Here is a 26,973-nt window from a genome sequence, read left to right as displayed (position 1 = left end):
CTCTGGGAATGATCCAGCACACACATGCTGCACTGAGGACCCCAGGAGCAGGAAAAGGCCCAGGGGATGCCCACATTTAACCTCTAATTGATGCATAATTAAGAGCACAGTCCCTTTGATTGACAGCTAGCATGTGCTGCTGCATTGAGGTCTGGTCACAGACATCGCGAGCACCACGGCTGCCGGATGTATTTTGCTGAGAATTTTATTACGAATATCTGTAAGAATACGGCTGTGTGGTTGGTTGAGTGTCCTAGTGGATCGTTGAAAAGGATTTCCACCACGTGAATTTTTAAAAATTTAAATTTAAATATGCTACATTAGCGCCTGTGGCACTTTTATCAGTAGCTTGATGGCGTTACATCCAGAGGAAATAAGCCATAATTCATAATAAATTCATTTGTAATGTCCACACCAAAACCACTTGTTATAAAACCACTGTCAAGTCACCAAAAATATGCCAAACCAGGGTTAGCCTGTTAGTTTATCTTCTTCAGTAACTGAGGCATGTTTAGGCTTCACTTAACCCACCCAGATCACAGAATGTCTCACCCACACTCACCATCAATCATCTTCAACCACTTATCCAGGATCGGGTCTCAGCAACAGCTCCAGCAGTGGACCCCAGACTTCCCTTTTCCAGACCACATTAACCACCTCTGACTGGGGGATCCTGAGGTGTTCCCAGGCCAGTGTGGAGATATAATCTCTCCACCTAGTCCTGCGTCTTCCCCGGGGTCTCCTCTCAGATGGATGTGCCTGGAACACCTCCCTAGGGAGGTGCCCAGAAGGCATCCTTACCCAGTGATGCCGGTAACGCGTTATTTAGTAACGCGTTACTCTAATCTGACCACTTTTTTTAGTAACGAGTAATCTAACGCGTTAATCTTTCCAAATCAGTAATCAGATTAAAGTTACTTCTCCAAGTCACTGTGTGTTACTATTATTTTTGCATTGTGGGTCGATAGCAGCATTAAACTTGGTCTGTGGTCAGGGGGTCAGGGTTAGACTGAACTGCCCACTTTAAGCGAGCTGCGAGCTTTTCATTAGCTACGACTTGCCCTCAGCGCGGTGACAACAGCACACCTGCACTGAGCTTTACAAAGACATTTTTATGCTTTTTTTCTCTGAGCCGCTCTGTATCTGCTGCTAAAAACAGCTGATCCTCCGCGACGCGTCAACAACTAACACTATTTTCCACTCAAATGCACCTAAGTTCTCTTTCTGAGGACCACATGATGTGAAAACACAATCAAACTTTCTTACCTGTAAATCTGGTCCTGTTTTCTGCATAAATAAATGTTATCCATTCTTTGTGCTCAAACGCCAAAGCAGGGGCGAATCCAGATGGAATGGGGGCGTGGGGCAGGGATGTGCCCCCCCACAACACAGGAAAGGCATCAGTCAGGCCCACCACAAAGGTGCTGTAAAGAGACCACGGGTCACTATACCCCACAGATGTTGAGTCACCTCCTCACAGATTAAAAAAATAAATACATAAATAATCATAATCATAATTATAATGTATAATGTTTTTCTGAGCTTCCTATAGAGCTTAGAATTCCATCAGGCCACACACTATGACTCCTCTGGATGGTTTTTAGAATGCCAAAAGATAGGAAACACATCCTCCTATGGACACTGCTGAATCCAGTACAATTGAAAGCAACTTTAAGGTCATGGCCATGGAAGAACCTGCATTCAGGTCATCATTTGTATCCAAGGTTATAAATCTTTCAGACAGATTGGGTGCAAAGTCCCACTAAACAGTCAGATCTTGGTGTCTGGCCAAATTTAATCTTGGACACTGAGTCGATTGCCATTTGTGGGATTTCAGTTAAAATGTTAGATCCTCAATGCCTGGTGGCTCCATGCTCAGCTTCCTTCTCCCTAAATATACCCTGGGTCACTCCTCTGCACAAGTCCAACCCATCTCAATCTCACCTCTGTAGCTTTGCTTCCAAACCACCCTACCTGTGCTGTTCCTCTGATATGTTATGTCAAATCCTGTCCATCCTCATTACTCAAAGAAAATCACAGCTCCAACACCTGTCTTATTGCTAGTGCCACCGTCTCTGAGCTGTACGACATCACTGGTCTCATGATCATTTTGTAAACTTTCCTTTTCACTCCTGTACATACCCTTTGATTACAAATCACCCCTACCACCTTCTCCATCAACTCCACCCTGCGTGCACTCTCTTCTACACCTCTCTACCACACTGTCCATTACTTTGGATAGTTGACCCCAAGTGCCTTCATTCAACTTACAGTGCATCCAGAAAGTGTTCACTTATTCCACATTTTTTTAATGTGACAGCCGTATTCCAAAATGGAGTAAATTCAGTTTTTCATCAAAATTCTGCACACAATACCCCATAATGACAATGTGAAAAAGGTTTGAGATTTTTGTAAATTTATTAAAAATAAAAAAACTAAGAAATCACAGGTACATAAGTATTCACAATCTTTGCCATAAAGCTCAAACTGAGATCATTCTTAAGATGTTTCTAGAGCTTAATTGGAGTCCACCTGGGGTAAATTCAGTTGATTGGACATGATTTGGAAAGACACACACCTGTCTACATATCAAATCAAATCAAATCAATTTTATTTATATAGCGCCAAATCACAACAAACAGTTGCCCCAAGGCGGTTTATATTGTAAGGCAAAGCCATACAATAATTACGGAAAAACCCCAACGGTCAAAACGACCCCCTGTGAGCAAGCACTTGGTGACAGTGGGAAGGAAAAAACTCCCTTTTAACAGGAAGAAACCTCCAGCAGAACCAGGCTCAGGGAGGGGCAGTCTTCTGCTGGGACTGGTTGGGGCTGAGGGAGAGAACCAGGAAAAAGACATGCAGTGGAGGGGAGCAGAGATCGATCACTAATGATTAAATGCAGAGTGGTGCATACAGAGCAAAAAGAGAAAGAAACACTCAGTGCATCATGGGAACCCCCCAGCAGTCTACGTCTACAGCAGCATAACTAAGGGATGGTTCAGGGTCACCTGATCCAGCCCTAACTATAAGCTTTAGCAAAAAGGAAAGTTTTAAGCCTAATCTTAAAAGCAGAGAGGGTGTCTGTCTCCCTGATCTGAATTGGGAGCTGGTTCCACAGGAGAGGAGCCTGAAAGCTAAAGGCTCTGCCTCCCATTCTACTCTTACAAACCCTAGGAACTACAAGTAAGCCTGCAGTCTGAGAGCGAAGCGCTCTATTGGGGTGATATGGTACTATGAGGTCCCTAAGATAAGATGGGACCTGATTATTCAAAACCTTATAAGTAAGAAGAAGAATTTTAAATTCTATTCTAGAATTAACAGGAAGCCAATGAAGAGAGGCCAATATGGGTGAGATATGCTCTCTCCTTCTAGTCCCCGTCAGTACTCTAGCTGCAGCATTCTGAACCAACTGAAGGCTTTTTAGGGAACTTTTAGGACAACCTGATAATAATGAATTACAATAGTCCAGCCTAGAGGAAATAAATGCATGAATTAGTTTTTCAGCATCACTCTGAGACAAGACCTTTCTGATTTTAGAGATATTGCGTAAATGCAAAAAGGCAGTCCTACATATTTGTTTAATATGTGCTTTGAATGACATATCCTGATCAAAAATGACTCCAAGATTTCTCACAGTATTACTAGAGATCAGGGAAATGCCATCCAGAGTAACGATCTGGTTAGACACCATGCTTCTAAGATTTGTGGGGCCAAGTACAATAACTTCAGTTTTATCTGAGTTTAAAAGCAGGAAATTAGAGGTCATCCATGTCTTTATGTCTGTAAGACAATCCTGCAGTTTAGCTAATTGGTGTGTATCCTCTGGCTTCATGGATAGATAAAGCTGGGTATCATCTGCGTAACAATGAAAATTTAAGCAATACCGTCTAATAATACTGCCTAAGGGAAGCATGTATAAAGTGAATAAAATTGGTCCTAGCACAGAACCTTGTGGAACTCCATAATTAACTTTAGTCTGTGAAGAAGATTCCCCATTTACATGAACAAACTGTAATCTATTAGACAAATATGATTCAAACCACCGCAGCGCAGTGCCTTTAATACCTATGACATGCTCTAATCTCTGTAATAAAATTTTATGGTCAACAGTATCAAAGCAGCACTGAGGTCCAACAGAACAAGCACAGAGATAAGTCCACTGTCCGAAGCCATAAGAAGATCATTTGTAACCTTCACTAATGCTGTTTCTGTACTATGATGAATTCTAAAACCTGACTGAAACTCTTCAAATAGACCATTCCTCTGCAGGTGATCAGTTAGCTGTTTTACAACTACCCTCTCAAGAATCTTTGAGAGAAAAGGAAGGTTGGAAATTGGCCTATAATTAGCTAAGATAGCTGGGTCAAGTGATGGCTTTTTAAGTAATGGTTTAATTACTGCCACCTTAAAGGCCTGTGGTACATAACCAACTAACAAAGATAGATTGATCATATTTAAGATTGAAGCATTAAATAATGGTAGGGCTTCCTTGAGCAGCCTGGCAGGAATGGGGTCCAATAAACATGCCGATGGTTTGGACGAAGCAACCAATGAAAATAACTCAGACAGAACAACCGGAGAGAAAGAGTCTAACCAAATACCGGCATCACTGAAAGCAGCCAAAGATAACGATACATCTTTGGGATGGTTATGAGTAATTTTTTCTCTAATAGTCAAAATTTTGTTAGCAAAGAAAGTCATGAAGTCATTACTAGTTAAAGTTAATGGAATACTCTGCTCAATAGAGCTCTGACTCTTTGTCAGCCTAGCTACAGTGCTGAAAAGAAACCTGAGGTTATTCTTATTTTCTTCAATTAGTGATGAGTAGAAAGATGTCCTAGCTTACGGAGGGCTTTTTTATAGAGCAACAAACTCTTTTTCCAGGCTAAGTGAAGATCTTCTAAATTAGTGAGACGCCATTTCCTCTCCAACTTACGGGTTATCTGCTTTAAGCTACGAGTTTGTGAGTTATACCACGGAGTCAGACACTTCTGATTTAAAGCTCTCTTTTTCAGAGGAGCTACAGCATCCAAAGTTGTCTTCAAAGAGGATGTAAAACTATTGACGAGATACTCTATCTCCCTTACAGAGTTTAGGTAGCTACTCTGCTCTGTGTTGGTATATGACATTAGAGAACATAACGAAGGAATCATATCCTTAAACCTAGTTACAGCGCTTTCTGAAAGACTTCTAGTGTAATGAAACTTATTCCCCACTGCAGGGTAGTCCATCAGGGTAAATGTAAATGTTATTAAAAAATGATCAGACAGAAGGGAGTTTTCAGGGAATACTGTTAAGTCTTCTATTTCCATACCATAAGTCAGAACAAGATCTAAGATATGATTAAAGTGGTGGGTGGACTCATTTACTTTTTGAGCAAAGCCGATAGAGTCTAATAATAGATTAAATGCAGTGCTGAGGCTGTCATTCTCAGCATCTGTGTGGATATTAAAATCGCCCACTATAATTATCTTATCTGAGCTAAGCACTAAGTCAGACAAAAGGTCTGAAAATTCACAGAGAAACTCACAGTAACGACCAGGTGGACGATAGATAATAACAAATAAAACTGGTTTTTGGGACTTCCAATTTGGATGGACAAGACTAAGAGACAAGCTTTCAAATGAATTAAAGCTCTGTCTAGGTTTTTGATTAATTAATAAGCTGGAATGGAAGATTGCTGCTAATCCTCCGCCCCGGCCCGTGCTACGAGCATTCTGACAGTTAGTGTGACTCGGGGGTGTTGACTCATTTAAACTAACATATTCATCCTGCTGTAACCAGGTTTCTGTTAGGCAGAATAAATCAATACGTTGATCAATTATTATATCATTTACCAACAGGGACTTAGAAGAGAGAGACCTAATGTTTAATAGACCACATTTAACTGTTTTAGTCTGTGGTGCAGTTGAAGGTGCTATATTATTTTTTCTTTTTGAATTTTATGCTTAAATAGATTTTTGCTGGTTATTGGTGGTCTGGGAGCAGGCACCGTCTCTACGGGGATGGGGCAACGAGGGGACGGCAGGGGGAGAGAAGCTGCAGAGAGGTGTGTAAGACTACAACTCTGCCTCCCGGTCCCAATGCTGGACAGTCACAGTTTGGAGGATCCAAGAAAATTGGCCAGATTTCTAGAAATGAGAGCTGCTCCCTCTAAAGTGGGATGGATGCCGTCTCTCCTAACAAGACCAGGTTTTCCCCAGAAGCTTTGCCAATTATCAATGAAGCCCACCTCATTTTTGGACACCACTCAGACAGCCAGCAATTCAAGGAGAACATGCGGCTAAACATGTCACTCCCGGTCTGATTGGGGAGGGGCCCAGAGAAAACTACAGAGTCCGACATTGTTTTTGCAAAGTTACACACCGATTTAATGTTAATTTTAGTGACCTCCGATTGGCGTAACCGGGTGTCATTACTGCCGACGTGAATTACAATCTTACCAAATTTACGCTTAGCCTTAGCCAGCAATTTCAAATGTCCTTCGATGTCGCCTGCTCTGGCCCCCGGAAGACAACTGACAATGGTTGCTGGTGTCGCTAACTTCACATTTCTCAAAACAGAGTCGCCAATAACCAGAGCCCGATCCTCGGCGAGTGTGTCGTCGAGTGGGGAAAAACGGTTAGAGATGTGAACGGGTTGACGGTGTACACGGGGCTTCTGTCTAGGGCTACGCTTCCTCCTCACAGTCACCCAGTCAGCCTGCTTTCCCGAGTGCCCGGGATCTGCCAGGGGGGAACTAGCGGCGGCTAAGCTACCTTGGTCCGCACCGACTACAGGGGCCTGGCTAGCTGTAGAATTTTCCACGGTGCGGAGCCGAGTCTCCAATTCGCCCAGCCTGGCCTCCAAAGCTACGAATAAGCTGCACTTATTACAAGTACCGTTACTGCTAAAGGAGGCCGAGGAATAACTAAACATTTCACACCCAGAGCAGAAAAGTACGGGAGAGACAGGAGAAGCCGCCATGCTAAATCGGCTAAGAGCTAGTAGCTACGCAACCCAGCGGATTCCCAAAAACACACAAAGTGAATAATGTGCAAATAACCCAAAGGTGATTCAGCAGAAGGAGTGCCCCAATCAAGGCACCAAACAGGCCATGAAGCAGCACAGGCAACACACGATAACGGTGCTAAAATAAAATAAAAATCAACTAAACACGCTGTGGAGCAGCACAGATAACGCACGACAACAGTGCTAAAAGAGAAAAAATAAATAAATAAATAAATAAATAAAAACGAAAGCGTTAGCAAGCTAGTTAGCTTGCCAACGCTGATGAAAGTTAACTGATAAAAGTGCTCCGTCGCGATGTTTTGACCGTTAGAGGTCTTCCTTAGGCGTTGGAGCACAGTAAAAAAGTAAAAAAAAAGTAAAAAGGTAAAAAAGTAAAAAAGTCTTGAAAAAGACTGTTAATTCAAGTCCAAAGCAGCAGGTAGCAGTCTCTGTGTAAACAGTCCCAACAGAGAGCCAAAATTCTGATGCCAACAGCATATGTACTGATGACATTCATTATTACCTCATTTAATTTCCAAATTCACTTGCATCACCCAATCAGACACTCATTTAACCTCCAACACACTCTTAACATACTCCTCCTCTTCTTAGAATGATCCCAACACCATTTCTCCTGCCATCCACACCTCGATACAGCTAAGTGCATAAAGAGCTGGTGTGCAAATACGTAGACCTGGGGACCTGGGTGTGAATTCTACTCATGGTAGTGGTCTGTGTCTTTGGACAAGACACTTAAGCTGCATTGTCTCAGTTCACCCAGCAGTATATGGGAACTGGCCTTGCCTGGGGAAGTAATCTGTATTGGAGACTTTCAGACTCTTATGTGCTTCACGCAGTGGGATCCAGAGATAATCACCAGCACCAATGGGCCTCAGGTGGTTTTGTTGACAGCTGAGGGTAATGAACAATTTCATATTTTTTGATAAAATCTGGTGTCACCTTCAAAGCTGTAGAACGCTGAACTCATTTTCAACTGCTCTCGTTTTCTCTCACATTATTCTGTCACTTTCAGCTTTGATATATCATCACATTTTTGATGCATTCCAGATCACGTAATTGCAGCTGAAAAGTATTTCCAATTGCATTGCCATGAAAGCTGAGTTTCAGCTATTCAGATATGGACAAACAATGCTCTAACATAAAAATCAGTTTATTAGTGCCAGTGATTCTGTTAAATGTCCAACAAAATGAAGCGACAGTTAGAATCATATCCATAAAGATCACCTTGGTAAACATTTGTAAACAGCACGGTGCTCGCTGACAGGTTTCCAGTCCTACGCAGCGATGTGTTTTGCTGGGGTTATGGCTCTATGAAGGATACGTTTCCCTTGAGATAAAAACATGCCCTGAGGTACAGTGGCGTATCAAACACTCATACGTCAATTTCAATATCAGTGGCTGATTCACTCTTACAGCGTTTTCATTCATTTGCCATCATGAGTCAGTCCAACTCCAAGGAAATTAATCTCAAAGGATGCAAAGCCAACAAAGTGAAACAAACATCAGGTGTGCACGAGGTGTTTGAAGCAGCTTCCATCTCAGTCACAGAGCTCTTTATCAAGTCTAAAGAGGGTGATCCAGTGAGCGCAACCACCATCAACGTGCAACCGCAGCTTCACTGTGACACGTATGAATGTACGAGTGACACGCTCTGCAAAGTACAGGACAAGGGGAATTATTAAACCAAAGACACAAACTGAATAATTTACTGCTCAGCCATAAAAAATGTGCACACTATAAACATGCACACCGCAGCTCCAAAAAAAAAAGTGCATAATAATTTACTAACAGTTCGCGGTGCAGATTACTTCTTTCTAGTGCACAAAATACTGTGTATTGTCGATTTAAAGCTGTGTGGCTTTTCAAATTTCACAAAACTGACAAAATTTAGTTTCTACCTAAATCCAAGCATTATAATGTCGGTTTATTTTTGTAACATATTGTAAAATTATAGCTCATTTTAATGAAGAGAAACATATTTAACGGAGAATTTCATGGTGAATATTGTCTTTTCCTTCCAACACCATCATGCAAATAAACTACAGGAGGACACGTGTGTGCACATGCCTGAGGTCTTCAGATGACCGCTGACTTGACCCACTTGCTTGACGCGTGATTCCGGGCGGTGCACGGTAACATCTGTAAAATGTCTTGTAAGTCACTTCACAGGTATTATCTGTGTAGCCTGGTGGAAAATCAGGGTTATGAAGGAAGGAAATCTGTGCATTTCTTTGTGTTGATGTAAAGTGTAGATTTTACATTAATGTAAGATTTTGCACCAGGTTAATGGTTTCTGCTATCAGCAGTAATGTCTGATTGAGAGATCGAGATCAGGAGGGTCACTGTGAACTGAGTTGCACGTGTGCCGACTGGTGGGTTTTGACTGGCTGGTTTGAGGGCGTGTGGCGCGGAGTGATTGGTGGAGTGTATGAGTGAGGCGGGGTGTCAGTGTTGGTGTGGACTGAAGAGTGGAGATGTGGAAGTAGAGATGGAGGGCGCGCTTCGTCAGGGAAAGCTCCGTCGAGGAGGGACTGCCTTTACTCTCTCAGACTGAGCTGACTGAGGGGGAGTTTCGACTCCACACAGAGAACACTTACCCCCGGACACCAACTTGGCAGTGGTCGCCACACTGTTGGTGGACGAACAGACGGAGGAGCCGCTGAGTCACCGCGACTGATAGCGGGTAAGAACGGTGGACGGCGAGAGGGAGAGCCGATGATCTCGAGCAGGGAGACAGACACACTCGGAGCGGCTGGAGGCGCCACTTAGACGGGTGGAGGAGAGATACGGTATATTTCAAGACATCAGGTAGCCTGATTCTACACGCTGGACATGGCTGTGTGTTTTACAATCTACACATTGTTTCTGTGTAGGCTCTCAGTTGTCCAGGTGGTTTCCAGAAGCTTGAATCTTTGACTGGACTGGGTTGCTTGAGGTGAGGATGATTCGCTTCTAATCGCAGAAGCTTCCTCAGCTAAAATTCTTGCTCCAATCTGACGGCGGTGCCCGAGGAGTACCACGATCTTGCTGACGTCTTCAGCAAAGATCTGGCACTCACTCTTCCCCCGCACCATCCGTATGATTGTGCCATGAATTGATCCCGGGCGTTGAGTTTCCGTCCAGTAGACTGTACAATCTCTCACGTCCTGAGCGCGAATCAATGGAGACCTACATCCGGGACTCATTAGCTGCCGGGCTGATCCGGAATTCCACCTCCCCGATGGGTGCTGGTTTCTTTTTTGTGGGCAAGAAAGACGGCAGACTCCGTCCATGCATTGATTACAGAGGGCTGAACGAGATTACGGTTCGCAACCGATACCCGTTGCCCCTGTTGGATTAAGTGTTCACGCCCCTGCACGGAGCCCAAATTTTCACCAAACTTGATCTTAGGAATGCGTATCACCTGGTTCGGATCTGGAAGGGAGGTGAGTGGAAGACAGCATTTAACACCCCGTTAGGTCACTTTGAGTACCTGGTCATGCCGTTCAGCCTCACTAACGCCTCTGCGACGTTCCAAGCTTTGGTTAATGACGTCTTGCGGGACTTCCTGCACCAATTCGTCTTCGTATACCTGGACGATATACTCATCTTTTCCCCGGATCCTGAGACTCATGTTAGGCATGTACGTCAGGTCCTGCAGCGAGTTCCACCGCACTTCCTTGTCCTTCCTGGGGTTCATAATCTCCTCCAACTCCGTTGCCCCTGATCGGCTAAGGCTGCGGTGGTGAGAGATTGGCCCCAACCGACAAGCCGTAGGAAGCTGCAACAGTTCCTCAGCTTTGCAAATTCTACAGGAGGTTCATTAAGAGCTACAGTCAGGTGGTTAGTTCCCTGACAGCCCTGACCTCCCCAAAAGTCCCCTTCACATGGTCGGATTGGTGCGAAGCCGCGTTTAGGGAGTTGAAACGCCGGTTCTCAACTGCACCAGTTCTGGTGCAGCCTGATCCTAGCCGCCAGTTTGTCGTTGAAGTGGATGCCTCTGACTCAGGGATAGTAGCCGTGCTGTCCCAGAGCAGGGAGTCCGATAAGGTCCTCCACCCTTGTGCCTATTTTTCCCGCAGGTTGACCCCGGCAGAACGGAACTATGACGTGGGCAATCGGGAACTCCTTGCAGTGAAAGAGGCTCTTGAGGAGTGGAGACACCCGTTGGAGGGAGCTGCAGTACCATTTACGGTTTTCACGGACCATCGGAACCTGGAATACATCCGGATCGCCAAGCGTCTGAACCCCAGGCAAGCCCGCTGGTCACTGTTTCTTCGGGCGTTTTGACTTCCAGATCACCTACCGCCCCGGGACCAAGAACCAGAGATCTGACGCCTTGTCGCAGGTACATGAAGAGGAGGTCAAAACGGAGCTGACAGATCCTCCGGAACCAATCATCCCCGAGTCCACTATCGTGGCCCCCCTCACCTGGGACGTGGAGAAGACCGTCCGGGAGGCCCTGGCACGGAGCCCGGACCCGGGGCCCGGCCCGAAGAACCGACTGTACGTCCCACCAGAGGCCAGAGCTGCAGTCCTGGACTTCTGTCACAGTTCCAAGCTCTCCTGTCACCCAGGGGTGTGAAGAAACCGTGGCAGTGGTCTGGCAGCGCTTCTGGTGGGTGTCCATGGAGGCCGACATCTGGGAATACGGCCAGGCCTGCACCACCTGTGCCAGGGGCAAGGCGGACCACAGAAAGACTCAAGGACTCCTCCAGCCGCTTCCGGTGCCTCATCGCCCCTGGTCACACATCGGCTGGACTTTGTCACGGGCCTCCCGCCATCCCAGGGCATGACGACCATCCTCACGGTAGTGGACCAATTCTCCAAGGCGGCCCACTTCGTGGCCCTCCCGAAGCTCCTAATAGCCCAGGAGACCGCACACCTCCTGGTCACACCACGTTGTACGTCTGCATGGGATACCAACTGACATTGTCTCGGATCGTGGTCCTCAGTTCTCCTCTCAAGTCTGGAGGAGTTTCTGCAGGGAACTGGGGGGCCACTGTGAGCCTCTCGTCCGGGTATCATCCCACAGACGAACGGACAGGCAGATGCGGGCGAACCAGGAACTTGAACAGCCCTCCGCTGCGTGACCTCCGTGCACCCGGCAGCCTGGAGTGACCATCTGGCCTGGATCGAGTATGCTCATAATAGCCAAGTGTCCTCTGCCACCGGCCTCTCCCCCATTTGAGGTGTGTTTGGGGTACCAGCCCCCATTGTTCCCAGTGGTGGAGGGAGAGGTCGGTGCCCCCTCGGTCCAGGCCCACCTTCGCAGATGCCGTCGGGTGTGGCGCACCGCCCGCTCTGCCCTGCTGAAGGCCCATGCAGACCGCCGGCGTTCCCCGGCCCTGCATACCAGTCTGGGCAGGAGGTATGGCTTTGCACCAAGGACATCCCTTACAGGTGGAATCACCAAAATGAAAGACCGCTACATCGGACCGTTCAAAATCTCAAGATCCTCAGTCCTGCCGCCGTGAAGCTACAACTCCCAGCTTCACTGCGGATCCACCCGGTCTTTCATGTGTCACATCATCGACGGGGAGCCTGCCTGGACTGTTCGCAGGCTCCTGGACGTCCGTCATAAGGGCCAGGGGTTCCAGTATTTGGTGGACTGGGAGGGGTATGGACCCGAAGAACGCTCCTGGGTGAAGAGGAGCTTCATCCTGGACCCGGCCCTCCTGGCCGACTTCTACAACCGTCACCCCGACAAGCCTGGTCGGGTGACAGAGGCGCCCGTGAGGGGGGGTCCTGTTGTGTGGGCCGCTGAAGAGGAGATACTGCTGGCCCACCACCAGAGGGCGCCCTGCCTGAAGTGCGGGCTTCAGGCACGAGGGGGCGCAACCGCATCACAGGAGCAACCGGGAGTGGACAGCTGTCACTCATCATCATCACCACCATCTCCACAAAAGCCGGGCAGCAACTCCACCTCGCTGCTGAGATATCGTTCTACCTCTCAGTTAAACTCTCAGCCGTTTTGTGCCAAATGCACATTGCTTATGTCTGAACCTTTGCAGTTGTTGCTTGTGATATACTTACAGCTAGAAGCCAAGTTGTGGATGATAGCCGAGTTTGTGGATTTTGGGAGGAGTTGACGCATTTCGCTCCTCACTCCAAACTTGCTAAGTATTTCCATAAGGACTGCACGAACTGTGTTCCTGTGTTTGAGGTGGAGGTGTTTTTTCCCACCAGAAGAGGGACTGTGTTTGCTGAGTGTTTGCTGGGTGTGCACACACCCACCATTAAACTGTTTTTGCTTCCTGCCAGCAGTACCAGATCTGACAGCTGGAGACGATGGCCACCTGGGGACTCAGGACTTGGCGGCTCCGATGTGTTCCAGATCTGTGGGCAGTGGAAATCGTGTGGGGCACGGCCCTTCTCTGGACAGACGTCTTCTATCCTCGAGCCTGCCCACACGTCACCTTTGTATCTTTGACTTGATTCTAAATCTGCAATTGTCTGTATTCCGTTGTGCACATTCACAACATCAAATTGTTATTTTTTGGCTCATCTATTGTCCGTTCATTTACGCCCCCTGTTATGGGTCCGTGTTACTACACTTCACAACACTATATGTATTACCCCAAACCTCGACACAGTATGTCATATGTGGAACAAGTAATGCATGATATAAAGTGGTCAATGCATATTGGGAGAGGAGGTCCTGGGCTTTATGCAGAATTACGATGGCTTTTGACATTTTAGATTTAACATAGTTAATACATGTTTTCCATATTAATCTATCGTCAGTATAAACACCAAGAAATTTTGTATCTGTTACAATATCATGTAATAATAGATTTTTGCTTATGTTCCTGGACTAGTTTTACCAAAATGGAGCCATAATTTATTTAAATCGAACCATTGTTTAAATTTGTGTAATTCGTTTTCCATCTTGTCTGGGAGCTGTCCCAAATGATCCCCACTACAAACACAGTTGTATCATCAGCAAATAAAATACAACTTATGTACTTGGAAACATAACATCCATCCATTTTCTTCCGCTTTATCTGGAGTCGGGTCGAGGGGGCAGCAGCTCAAGCAAAGCCGTCCAGACCTCCCGATCCACACACACCTCCCCCAGCTCCTCCGGGGGAACCCCAAGGCATATGTCATTAATATACAAAAGAAACAACAATGGCACAAGGACTGAACCCTGGGGCACCCACAAGTAATCTTCAAGAACTCAGAATTTGTCCCTCCAATGTAGACACACTGATACCTATTGTCTACGTAGCTCACTATCCAGTCATGTGGCAATCCCCTGATACCATACTTCTCTAATTTGTCCAGTAGCAAGGTATGATCTATAGTATCAAATGCTTTCTGTAAATAAAAAACCCCTACAGTATATTGCTTTTTTTCAATCGTGTTGGAAATTTGTTCAACGAAATCCATCACAGCCAATGAAGTAGTGCGATTCTTTCTAAAACCGTTTTGCTGCTTGCTAAGGATATGATGTTTAGTTTTAAAAAAAAGAATTAACCTAATTACAATACCTTTTCCAAAACTTTAGAAAATTGTGGTAAGAGGGAGATCGGCCTACAATTTGAAAAAAACATGCTTGTCACCAGATTTGAACAATGGTATCACTTTCACTATTTTTATTTGAAAGGAAATTTTCCAGTCATTAATGACAAATTACCAGATATGTTAAAGGCTTAACAATGCAATCAATATTTTTAACCAAAAACATCAAAGTTGTCACTGTCAGTTGATTTTTTTCCCCCTACGTTTATGAACTATGTCAACAATTCTTTTTCATCTGTTCCTTTAATGAACATTTAATCCAGAACTGTTTCTATTGTTTTGCTATGATCCAAGGAGCACATTTTGGAAGATACAATTGAATTTGCTAAGTTTTTTACGCACGTTAACAAAATAACCATTAAAATTATCTGCTATAGCTTTGTTTTCTTTAACAATTGTGTCAGTATTTGTATAAAAATAGGCAGGATATTCTTTAACAACTTTTTTCTGATTTCTGATTTCATTTCAAAAACCTCCAAGTGCTCTTTATATTAGTTTAATTTATTTCCAGTAAATCACTATAGCACTGCCTTTTACACAATCGCATAATGTATGGTAGTTTTTTGTTTATATGTTTTTTATGTTATCTCAGTTTCAATTGTTCTAAATTTTAAAAACTGCTTGTACAAAAAAAAAAAATATTTTTACAACATGCATTCTGAAGTCCCTTAGTGATCCAAGATTATCTTTGCTTAGCTTATTTCCAACTAAGCGCCTTGGGGCAACTGTTGTTGTGATTTGGCGCTATATAAAAAATTGATTGATTGATGATAAATTGGAAATAATAGAAATGAATGATTCGTAAGGTTGAGCTACATCCTCAATGTAAATGTCACTCCAATTTTGCTGTATTAAATCTGTTCTAAGCCTTTCCATAGCTTCCTTTGTTATTTTCCTTGTGAAGTTTGTAAGTTTTCATTCTGGTAATGGAGATGCTTTATTTCTGCTTTTCTGTTTTGTTTTGTTTTTTCTTTTAAATGAATGAAATAAATAAATAAATGAAAAAAAAAAGTTTGTAATGTTAATATGGTCAATTTTATCGACTAATGAATTGAAAGCAACAAAAAAGTTAGACTTATTTATATAAAGTGGCTTTTAAAACCTAGTGGGGAAGTGACATGTTCTGTTTTTTATGTGCTGTTTAAAATTTATTGGCTGTGTTTCATTTTTTTTTATGTGTTTTTACTGTTAAGCACTTTGGACACCATTTAGTGCTGTAAAGCACTTTATAAATAAATGTTGCTTGATTGATTGATTGATTGAACTTCTACATTGACTGGAAGACATAGGGAGAACCAGCAAGGGACTGAGCCAGCTGGCGAGCAATGATCCACACAGGGTGTGGACGTCCACAACACACACAGAGGAGGAAGAGGAAGGACAGAGAACAAGATCGGGACGGGCAGAAGCTTCCCCCAGAAACCACGTGCAGCATCTGTCAGAAACAGAGTGCTTCAAGAGTGTGCCCATGCGGTCATCTCTGTGTCCACCATCCCATCCAGGAGTCCACCAAGAGACCACCGTCCTCACCACCGACAGACTGCCAAGACGCTCTGCTTTAATCTGGAGTTGAGCCGGTGAAGTTAAAATGTCCCAGTGGGTGCAGCGCTCCTGGAGGTTTTCTCTGTCAGATACACAATCAGAAGCTGGTCAGAAACTATGGCAACACTTTCTCTCAGGGGTTGTTTCAGACCTTTGACAGGGTGGGCGTGTTCATCCTGGTGTATTCGCCGCTGAAATCCTCTCTGAGTCAGCCTGAGGCAGGAATGAGAACAGCTCCGATCAAACAGGAGGCAAGAGAGCATCTCTCACAGAAGAAGAAGAAGAAGAAGAAGAAGACATTCACCCAAAACTTACTGCTTAGTTTTTATTAGAGTTTTCACTTCATTCATGACAATCACACAGTACTTTCCTGCATCAACAAGCAGGGCTCCCATATGCAGATGAAAGTATGCACAGCACAACAAGACGTGGAAGCTCTTAGCAAGAAAAAAATACATTATTAAATACACAAAGTAAAATAGAATGAAAAACCACAAGGAAGAAAATCAGCCGTCGTCCTGCTGACGGGCAACACCACCAATCCAAGACCAAAATGACTTCCAATCTGGTGCCGTGGCACCATCCCTGTGATCTAACTTATAAAACATGCATTCATATGAAGCAGCCTTTCTCATCATGTTTATCCAGTCTTTAAACTGTGGGGGGCTTTGGGGGGTTTCCAGTCTTTAAGAATAATCCTGGCTGCCACTGAAACCCCAACCAGGACAACAGAGAAGTCTCTGTCCTTCATCACCCAGTGAACACAGTGTTGGACAGAACAGAATAGGACATGTCTTTCTAACCGATCACTTAGAATAAGTACAACAACCGGCCAGAAGCTTTTGATGACTGGACATTCATACAGGCAGGGGGTCAGGGTGCCGTTATCACTTCGACATTTCCAACACAATGATGTATTCATAAGACCGAATCTATTCAGTCTCACAGGAGTCCAACATTATCACATACTGCTAAACACAATGCTAAAATACCCTCAGCCGTATGAGCACCGTATATGTGTGTGTGTATACACACATTATACATTTATTATTTAGATTAATTATTAAGACCCTACTGTCTTATGTGCAATTTGTACATAAATGGTAAATGGACTGCATTTACATACGTAGCGTTTTTCCATCAGATGCTCAAAGCACTTTACAATAATGCCTCACATTCACCCCAACGTCAGGGTGCTGCCATACAAGGTGCTCACTACACACCGGGAGCAACTAGGGGATTAAGGACCTTTCCCAAAGGCCCTTAGTGATTTTCCGGTCAGGCTGGGATTTGAACCGAGGATCCTCTGATCTCAAGCCCAACGCTTAACACTAGACCATCACCTCCCCTAAAGTTTTATTGTGTTTTATTTATTCATCAGTGTATCATTAATACATTCATCTTTGAATGTTTATATTGATGTCGGAGAATAAACTCTATATTTTACTTACGTTTTAAGGGCGTCTGCAGGAGGGCATGTGCGTGCACATACATGAGCTTTTGAGAAGAGCGGAAGTTAGCTTTGACTGATGTAATGTGCGTGCACGCTGATGTCCATGAGATGTCTTGTAAATGACTCCAGAGGTGTTATCAGGTTACAAAAACAGTGCTTTCAGTTTTAGAAGTGTTTATTCCTCAGTACCTTTTACATAATTTGTGGGAAACATGTTATACGAGGTCTGTCCATAAAGTATAGGTCGGTTTCAGCATTTTATCCGGATATTCCACTGTTAAAGGAGATTTTTTTAATGAAAGACGTGCGGGCGGATTGCAGCGTTGGCTCGCAGCCGCCGCGACGCTCCACCACAGGAAAAACACCTCTGTTGGAAGCCTTGAGGACACGTTGGAACATCTCCAGCTGATAAACAATTTCTCATATACTCACTCCACTGAAAGCCATCAAAAGCCAACTGGATTTTACAAATGGTTATCAACACGGAGGTGTTTTTCCTGTGCCGCCGCACCACGTCGGCTGCGTCCCGACGCGCAGACCCGTCCGCACGTCTTTCATTAAAAAAATCTCCTTTAACAGTGGAATATCTGGATAAAATGCTGAAACCGACTTCTTCTGAAACTTCTCTGTTCTCTCACGACGTCCTGGATCAACAGAGCCTGAAATGTGGAGGTTTTCAGCTTGAAACAGGCTGATGACGGCGCCTGAGCGCGCTGCACGACGTCTCGCACCGTGAAAAGTCCTTAAAGCGACAGAATCACCTCAAAATCTCTCATCAGCTGTTAAAATTTTCACTGAAAACCAGCTTAATTTTTCGAACCATGTCCACTTCGATGTGTCTCACAGGTTTAGAAAAAATCTTGATCAAACAAAGCGCCAGTCTCTCAGCAACTTCTCAGACAAAGGAATTCCGACGAGGGGCTGGACGACTCCTCCCACAAGGAGTGCTCACAGGCGAATGACGTCACCGACAGGCGTGGAAAAACTCACGCATGCGCACGAGGGTTCAAGCATGTCTGACATAAAAACATATGAATGAAATCCATATAGTTTTTGAAAAAAATAAAAAGGACCTATACTTTACGGACAGCCCTCGTATTTACACATAAATGAAGCGGTTTTGTAGCGCCAGAGAGACCAGCCAGTGATGTCATGGTGCTGCTTGACTGTGATTGGCTGTCACCCCCACCCCTCAAAAACCAAAAAATAAAAATAAATAAATAAAAGCATTTGCATGATTCATAGCATAAAAATATGAATGAATGAATACGTTTTATTCAGCACGCACATAAACAAAATACCAACATAAAAATCTCTTACTAACAAAACAAATCAAAAAAACAAGAAAATACAACAATAACTCAAACAACTTCCCAATTATGTGCAGCCGAAATGGTGTGGCTTGAAGCAAAAGATTCTACACCCCCCTCCACACACACACACACACACACACACACACACACACACACACACACACACACACACACACACACACACACACACACACACACACGCCAGTTACTATACACATTTAAATGTACTCAAAACAAAGTAACAGTCAGAAAGATAACATAACAGTTACATTACAGTTACAGTTACAGCATAAAAATATGAAACAGAATGTCATGATTTAACCTCTTAATATAGGTCAAGGTTAGTAATACCTGAACGTCTCCAAGACCCTAACTGATGGCCATATTTGATGGTCACTGGGTAAAAATGACTCTTAAATCACTGTACCAGGCCGATCTGTGTGCATGTGGACTATCTACTGTACAACACAGAAACTCATGGTGACTTTTGACTCACGCCTGATCGTACCAATCAACTGACAACCTCTGGTGCTGGCTCCAAAAGTGAGTGACTCACCATAGAAAGCCATGTTAAAATGTCCAACTTTACAGCAGGAATAAACACGTTTGCAGCCTTGGTACAAAAAAATGGTATCTGTTGAGAGCTTTCTTGTTCATAGCAAGTGCACAGGGATAAGGTTTTACATAATCTTTCAGTTGAAGCAATTTTACAGACATGAAGTTAAGAATAATCAGGGGTGTGGCAGCTTGGGGCGACAGCTAGTGGGCTTTGGGTCAAAGCAGGTGTCAGCTAGAGGCTGTGAACTTAACTGTTTGTTCTTTCTGAGCAACGGATAATATATGGTTTGCTGTGCAGTTAATTGTAGTTATCAAGTGTCAATGACGTCTGTGCTCCAGTGTTTCCACAGAGTAAAATGACTGAATTTGTGTATTAGCAGTGTTAGCACACCCTTGGAGGTCTTGAAGCTTGTTGATGTTAGTTACTGAGTGACAGAGGCAATATTCAGGCCATAATTTTTAATCCCTGCAACCAAGTCAGCTGTTATGAAGACCAACACCCGCTCTGTGACGTATCTGAGTTACTCAAACGCCTGATCCAACATTAGCCTGTTAGCCTTTGCTCGTTTGGTAGCTTGAGATGGCTGGTGTGTTTGGGCTTCCTTCATCCCAATCCAGGTCCCCCCAGTCCATTCCACCTCCTCTTTACCTATTTAAGGCTTCACCCGCCGTTCGCCCCATTTGAAAGCAGCTCTTCAGGAAATCTACAGGTGAAATCACAGGCGTTTTGTCCAATCTACGGTGCTGATATAAGGCAAAACCATCACAGGGGATATCTGCATTTTCTCACTGTAAATCTAAAAGAGGTGTGACTTCACAAAGCAGCTGCTCAGAGACGTAAAGTGCACGATGTGATCATCATCATCATCATTTGCGATCTGTCGGAACAGGTGCCGTTATCTTCAAAAGCACGCATGTGAAAGCTTCATTTATCACGATTTACTCAGATTTATTTATTTATGTGCTGTGTTTCTGAATGCGCTGACACATTTCTCATCGATACATGAGACTGTAGGTTTGTCAACAAATATATTAATGAATAACTATTATATAAAAGTTTCAGCAGATCTAAAAATTCAGGCTTTCAACTTGAAATTAAGATGAATGCAAATGAATTAAAATGCCATGTGAATGAATAATTAAGACTTTAGCAAAAAATGTGATTACAGATTCATACTGGGGGGGGGGGGGGGGGGGCTCATTTTTGCTCGCCTGTCTTGTTTACTTACAAGGAAAATCATCCAAAATTGATCAAATGGGATTTATTAACAAGGAGAGGAAATTGCAGCTTTTTTTTGCAGTTGCCCAGAGACGTCTCTGCGCATGTGTGTATGTGTGTGTGTGCGAGTCACATAAAATGGAAAGATGTTGAGCAATTTTAATTAACACGTTGTTTACGCGGGATGTCAGCAGACGTCTTCATTTCTCTGGTAACCAGCAGCGATGACTGTGCAATGCAGAAAAACATCCCCAGAAATCCGCATGGAAGATGCGAGTGCTTGTTCCGCGGAGATAAAAAGCAATCTACATATCTTACCTCGTCCTGGTAGATGAAGAAAAGCATGACTGACAGGATCTCCAGGAAGAAGATGAGGAGGAGGAGGATGAAGAACTGTGGAGACACAAAGAGGAGTGAGAGGAGAGGAGGGTTATTTATCAAAAGTTTCATCTGCGCAACGACGACGGCGACAACAAGCGTCGGTGAACAACAGAGGAATGATGGATGAAGGAACAAGAAGGAGAATGAAGTGAGGAGAAAGTCAGTGAAGTACCTGAACCTGCAGCAGGTCTGCATATAAAAGTTTTGTTTTTAAGTCTCACAGAACATCAGAGCTGAAAGAACACGAGTGACTTTATTTTACTTTGTAATTACACCCAAACCTGGAGGAGGATGGGGTTGGAATTACACTGTCGTCCACGTGTTTTGGAGACCAGAAGTAATTGGAGCATTAGTTCCTTTGTGACCTGGCGTGTTGTTGCCTCATCGTGGAGGCCGTCACGCAACTCTGACATCACCTTGGGTAGATCAAACAAGGAGGAACTGCAGTGACGCCGGGTCATATGGTTCCGGTCGAGCACCACCAGGACACCGGGGACATCACGGACATGGAGGACACCGGAAAGCTCAAGTAAAAGTGAGCATGAAAGATGAAACTGAGGATGTTTTGTGACTGCACAGAGGACAGCGCCTGTGACTGTGATTCATCCGAATGTCATCCAGGTACATCACATTCCAACATTATACAAATAATGAATGTTTATGAGTTCAATGGTACGAATATTGGTACGAAAGCTGGAATGGTTTGTTCCACCTTTCACCAAATTAAATATTCGTACCATTGAAAGTATGTAAAAATATTCATTATTTGTTTTATATTGCAGCTAAAACAAATCCTTGTCATTTGATATTATATTAATTTACAAACAACAAAAAAGGGACTTACATTGTGGTACTCCACAATGTCCAGCTTTTCATTCTAACTTCCTCCTAACAGCTCTTCATGCCTCCAGACGGCTTACAGTGCAGTGGATTTGTTTTGTGTGTGCGCAGAGTGCAATGGTACCAAACGCAGGGAACCACATTTGCATGCTAAATGCAACGCAACACAAATGGGACCAATAATCCATGTCACGTGACATACAACGCACCAATCAAATGACAAGGATCCACTCAGCCATTATATAATAAAGCACAATTTGCAGCAAGAGCCGGTTTCTGTAATGTAATCGGAGCTATTGGCTGCACACATATTGCTATAAAGGCGCCATCACATGATGAATTTGTGTTTGTTAATAGGAAACAATTTCATTCCATCAATGTTCAAATCATATGTGATGCGCAAATTATGCATCAAACTAATGTTGTGGCTCATTGTCCTGGTTCAACACATGACTCATTCATCCTGACTAACAGCATGATCGGGCAGCTCCGCCTCACGCCTTTTTTTCATGCTCCCGTCAGGAAATTTCCATGATGCAGATTTTTTAGTAACCTTAACCACTTCCCCTAACCCTAACCATCACCATAATGTAACTGTCTCCCTAACCTTAACTCTAACCATAACCCCCCAGAACCCCCATGTCACCCCACATATTGTGCCCCCGTCTGGCACGTGCACTATGAGCAAACAGTTTATTCACACAATTGTTCTGAATGAAACCAGCACATATACAACCCTAACCCTAACCCTAACATTTGCATATTTAAATAGGGGCATGGAGGGGGAGGAGTTTGATGCATGTACACGTGTGCTAAATTCCACATTCACCCCAATTCCAATAAAGTTGGGTCATTGTGTAAAATGTAAATAAAAACAGAATACAATGATTTGCAAATCCTCTTCAACCTATATTCAATTGAATACACCACAAAGACAAGATATTTAATGTTCAAACTGATAAACTTTATTGTTTGTGGCTTGGCATTGTCTTGCTGAAATAAGCAGGGACGTCCCTGAAAAAGATGTTGCTTGGATGGCAGCATGTTTTGCTCCAAAACCTGGATGTACCTTCCAAACTATTTTTTTATGCAGTTGTTCACAAAGTGGTGATCCTCACCCCATCTTTGCTTGTGAACGGCTGAGCCTTTTGGGGATGATCCTTTTATACCCAATCATGACACTCACCTGTTTCCAATTAACCTGTTCACCTGTGGAATGTTCCAAACAGGTGTTCTTTGAGCATTCATCAACTTTCCCAGTCTTTTGTTGCCCTGTCCCAACTTTTTTTGAAACGTGTTGCAGGCATCCATTTCAAAATGAGCAAATATTTGCACAAAAACAATAAAGTTTATCAGTTTGAACATTAAATATCTTGTCTTTGTGATGTATTCAATTGAATATAGGTTGAAGAGGATTTGCAAATCATTGTATTCTGTTTTTATTTACATTTTACACAACGTCCCAACTTCATTGGAATTGGGGTTGTACAAACAGAATGTGCTTGGATCCATGTGTACGCGCACTTTGATACACCTGGACTGTTTTGTGCTTACACCAGTTTCTGGGTTTCAGTAGGAAATACACACACGTCTTTGTACATGGGGTCCCGGGTCTGGATGCAATTAAAAGTGTTAGTCAGCACTGTGAGCTCACATTCATTATTTATTGTCACATCTGACTCTGTTAAAGGAGGCCCTTTGATTGGCCGCCTGCCCCCATAGACCACTCCCCTTTGCGACAGGCGAGAGAGCTGCCTGATGGGTGATACATCTTTCTTGATGTGGGCCCTAGTGAGTGCTTAAAATGCTGACGAGCTCATCCATCACACACTCTGCAAAGACAAGGCCGCTCACACACACACACGCACACACACACACACACACACACGCACGCACACGCACTGAGGCATTGCACACTTCCAGGAGGGATCCTACATAAAGTGTTCAGACGTGATCAGGTGATGTCTGCAGATGCAGAAACATCGATGGCGTGTTGTAGAAGGAGGCAGGTGCACAGTTTTGTTTGGCAGGAGGAGATTTTTTCACACATCAAGGTGACGGAACTCTTCTCTGTATCCTGAGCATCGACCTGACAGCAGATGAACGCTGCTCCTTCACACGTCTGGAGTCAAGTAGAGCTCCCAGGTGCCTCTAAGTCAGCACCTGCATGAAAGAATATGCGGGGAGGATGAAAGTCTCAGCACACGGTCACGGTGTGTTTGACGGTGCTGCAAGGAACTCTGGATAAACTGTCTGAGGAACTGTGTTTCTTGTTGGAGGCATTGATCTAAAACATGGTGAGGACAGACACAAAGGCTGGACGGCCTGATGTAACGCCAACAAGCAAATGTCAAAAATACTGAAATCATGGAAAAAAGAGCTACTTTTGTCTGTGAAAATCTGAAATGTTGGCAGTTATGCAGCTGATTAACTAAATCAACAAATAAATAAATAAACAGAGTTCAGAGAACCTGAAGAGCACCAGTGACCTTGGTGACCCCACCCAGACCAACGCTGTGGAAATGAAGCTCATCTCAACTCCATGGAACTTCAAAACCACCCGAGTGAACAGCAGCAGTGCCAAAATCCTCCTTTGAAGCACCTCAAGTTAACGTGGATGTACGTAGAAATAAACATATGGTATTTTACAGAAAAAAATGCACAAAACAATTAATACATTTTGTTTAATCTGTTCTATGAGAACAGTATTAAGTCAAGTGTGTGGACCTACATGGGGATTATGTTGAAAAGTGGGATTATGTTCCCACTCCTTTCCAAGTTGATTCTGTTTGTGTTATGTTAATTCATTTATGCCTTTTTTTGTCTTTATTAATTTTCTTTTTACTTTTCACCATTTTATGAACAGTGTCAAGTGTGTACATAAAACTGTACTATTTGTTTATATTGTTTATATTATTGTTTATATATTATGTTGACTTGGAATAAATAAACAAACCAAAATTAAAGCATGACATTAATTTAGTTGTGGTTTCATCTTGGTTGGGCTCAAAACCTTTCAATCACTCCTCCGATTGAAAAAAAAAGCTATTTTCAATATTTTAATTGAGTGTATTGACACACATTCTGTGTGAAAATGAGGTTTTAAGGGCCCACACAGAAGTGTAGCTCAGAAGACCCAAAGACCACAACTCACCATCGATAAGTCAAAGTGTCCACGTGTCACAATGAGAAACAGCAAACTACAGTTCACCAAACAGCTCCATCGAGTTTTTCATTCAGGTTTTCACTTTCAAAGAGCAGATTTGAAGGTTGATAAAGTTTATATTAAACACTGGTTCAAATAAGATGATTATTAAACAGGTCACATTGTGTAAAATCAGTTTTAACTGTTGAAGGTTTCATGTACAGTGTAAGTCTTCACAGCGCTTCACTTTTTTACACATTTATTATGTTGCAGCCTTATTCCAAAATGGATGAAATAATTATTTTCCTCAAAATTCTACACACAACACTCCATAATGACATTTTGTTTAGATTTTTGAAAATTTGTAAAAACAAAACAAACGAAAAAAACTAAGACATCTCATGTACGTAAGTATTCACAGTCTTTGCCATGAAGCTCAAAATTGAGCTCAGGTGCCTCCTGTTTCCACTGATCATCCTTGAGATGTTTCTACAGTTTAATTGGAGTCCACCTGGGGTAAATTCAGTTAACTGGACATGATTTGTAAAAACACACACCTGTCTACATATAAGGTCCCACAGTTGACAGTCAGAGCACAAACCAAACATGAAGTCAAAGGAATTGTCTGAAGACCTCAGAGACACAAATCTGGGGAAGGGAACAGAAACATTTCTGCTGCTTTGAAGGTCCCAGTGAGCACAGTGGCCTCCATCATCTGTAAATGGAATAAGTTCAGATCCACCAGGACTCTTCCTAGAGCTGGACGCCCATCTAAACTGAGCGATTGGGGGAGAAGGATCTTAGTCAGGGAGGTGACCAAGAACCCGATGGTCACTCTGTCAGAGCTCCAGCATTCCTCTGTGCAGAGAGCTTGAGAGGTGCTGCAAAGAGCAATGGACCAAACTGCCCAAAGATAGGTGCACCAAGCTTGTGGCATCATATTCAAGAAGACTTGAGGCTGGAATTGCTACTAAAGAATGCATCAACAAAGGATTGATCAAAGGCTGTGAATACTCATGTTACTTCTTAGTTTTTTATTTTAAATCAATTTGCAAAAATGAAAAATAAATCATGTTATTATGGGGTGTTGTGTGTAGAATTTTGAGGGAAAAAATAGTTTACTGCATTTTGGAATGAGGCCGTAACATAACAAAATGCAGAGATGTCAAATCCGGCTTCAATAAAAACCCTCCCATGTGGTGCTTCTCTACCTGTGCACCTAAAACAGGTGATCTCAATAATGAGCTCATCCACCTGCCTGAAGAGCTGAACTAATTACAATCAGCTGGTTTATTGGGAAGATGGAACAAATATGTGGCTGAACTTTTACTTTCTGAAGCTGGCTTTGACACCTCTGACAAAATGTGTAAAAAGTGAAGTGCTGTGACTCGTCTTCAGACGCTCTGTGTGTCTCTGTGTTAATGGGCCTGTGGTCCTCTGGGGTGTAGCCCACCTCTCACTCAGAGACCACGGGGCTAGCCTTCAAAGTGATCCTTAATTGGAATAAGCAGGTGTAGATAGTGAATGAATGAATGAATGTTTTGCATTATGCTGATCACATCGGTCAGTTTGAGACAAAGCAGCACAGATGTTTCAAATACAATCCCATGTGTTTTCTCCTTTCACAGCACCACCTGGCAGTCACTGGGTTTCTCTTGAAACTCAATTTTTAATCAGGCTAATGTGTAATTAAAGTCATATTTCACACACATGAATCCCTGCATGCATTAATAGTGTGACTCAAAGGCCACTGCATGGGGGTGGGGGGGGCTATGCAACCACATCTGGCTGTAAATTAGCCAAAAAGATCAACTCGCTGTGCTGGAAACGGAAGCAGAAAGGCTCAGCCAGCCATTTCTGAGCAGATCCACATGTGGGTGGGACACAGACCGCGTAAAAATGATGAGACCCACCACATAAAAGGACACAACGATCACATCTGAGGCTTCCCTCAATATCGGCTCAAGGCAGCAAGATCCCAAAGGGTATTGATTTCAGAGGC

General features: G+C 43.6%; 1 protein-coding gene across 3 annotated transcripts in view; it reads right to left on the bottom strand.

The window, feature by feature from the left end:
• tspan4a (tetraspanin 4a) overlaps positions 1 to 26,973 on the bottom strand; it is a 1,052,607-nt gene that overhangs the window by 233,902 nt on the left and 791,732 nt on the right. For 2 of the 3 annotated variants that reach the window (XM_034160143.1, XM_034160132.1), the window contains one exon: positions 20,924 to 20,998. The exons of the other annotated variant lie outside the window; for it this stretch is intronic. In XM_034160143.1, the coding sequence (XP_034016034.1) occupies positions 20,924 to 20,998 (75 nt within the window). The remainder of the gene's footprint in view (positions 1 to 20,923; positions 20,999 to 26,973) is intronic. 3 annotated transcript variants of the gene reach the window in all.

Source organism: Thalassophryne amazonica, chromosome 2 (assembly GCF_902500255.1).
Source record: "Thalassophryne amazonica chromosome 2, fThaAma1.1, whole genome shotgun sequence".
Taxonomy (NCBI): domain Eukaryota; kingdom Metazoa; phylum Chordata; class Actinopteri; order Batrachoidiformes; family Batrachoididae; genus Thalassophryne; species Thalassophryne amazonica.
Note: the sequence above shows the minus strand (reverse complement) of the source record. Positions and strands in the feature narration are given on the sequence as shown.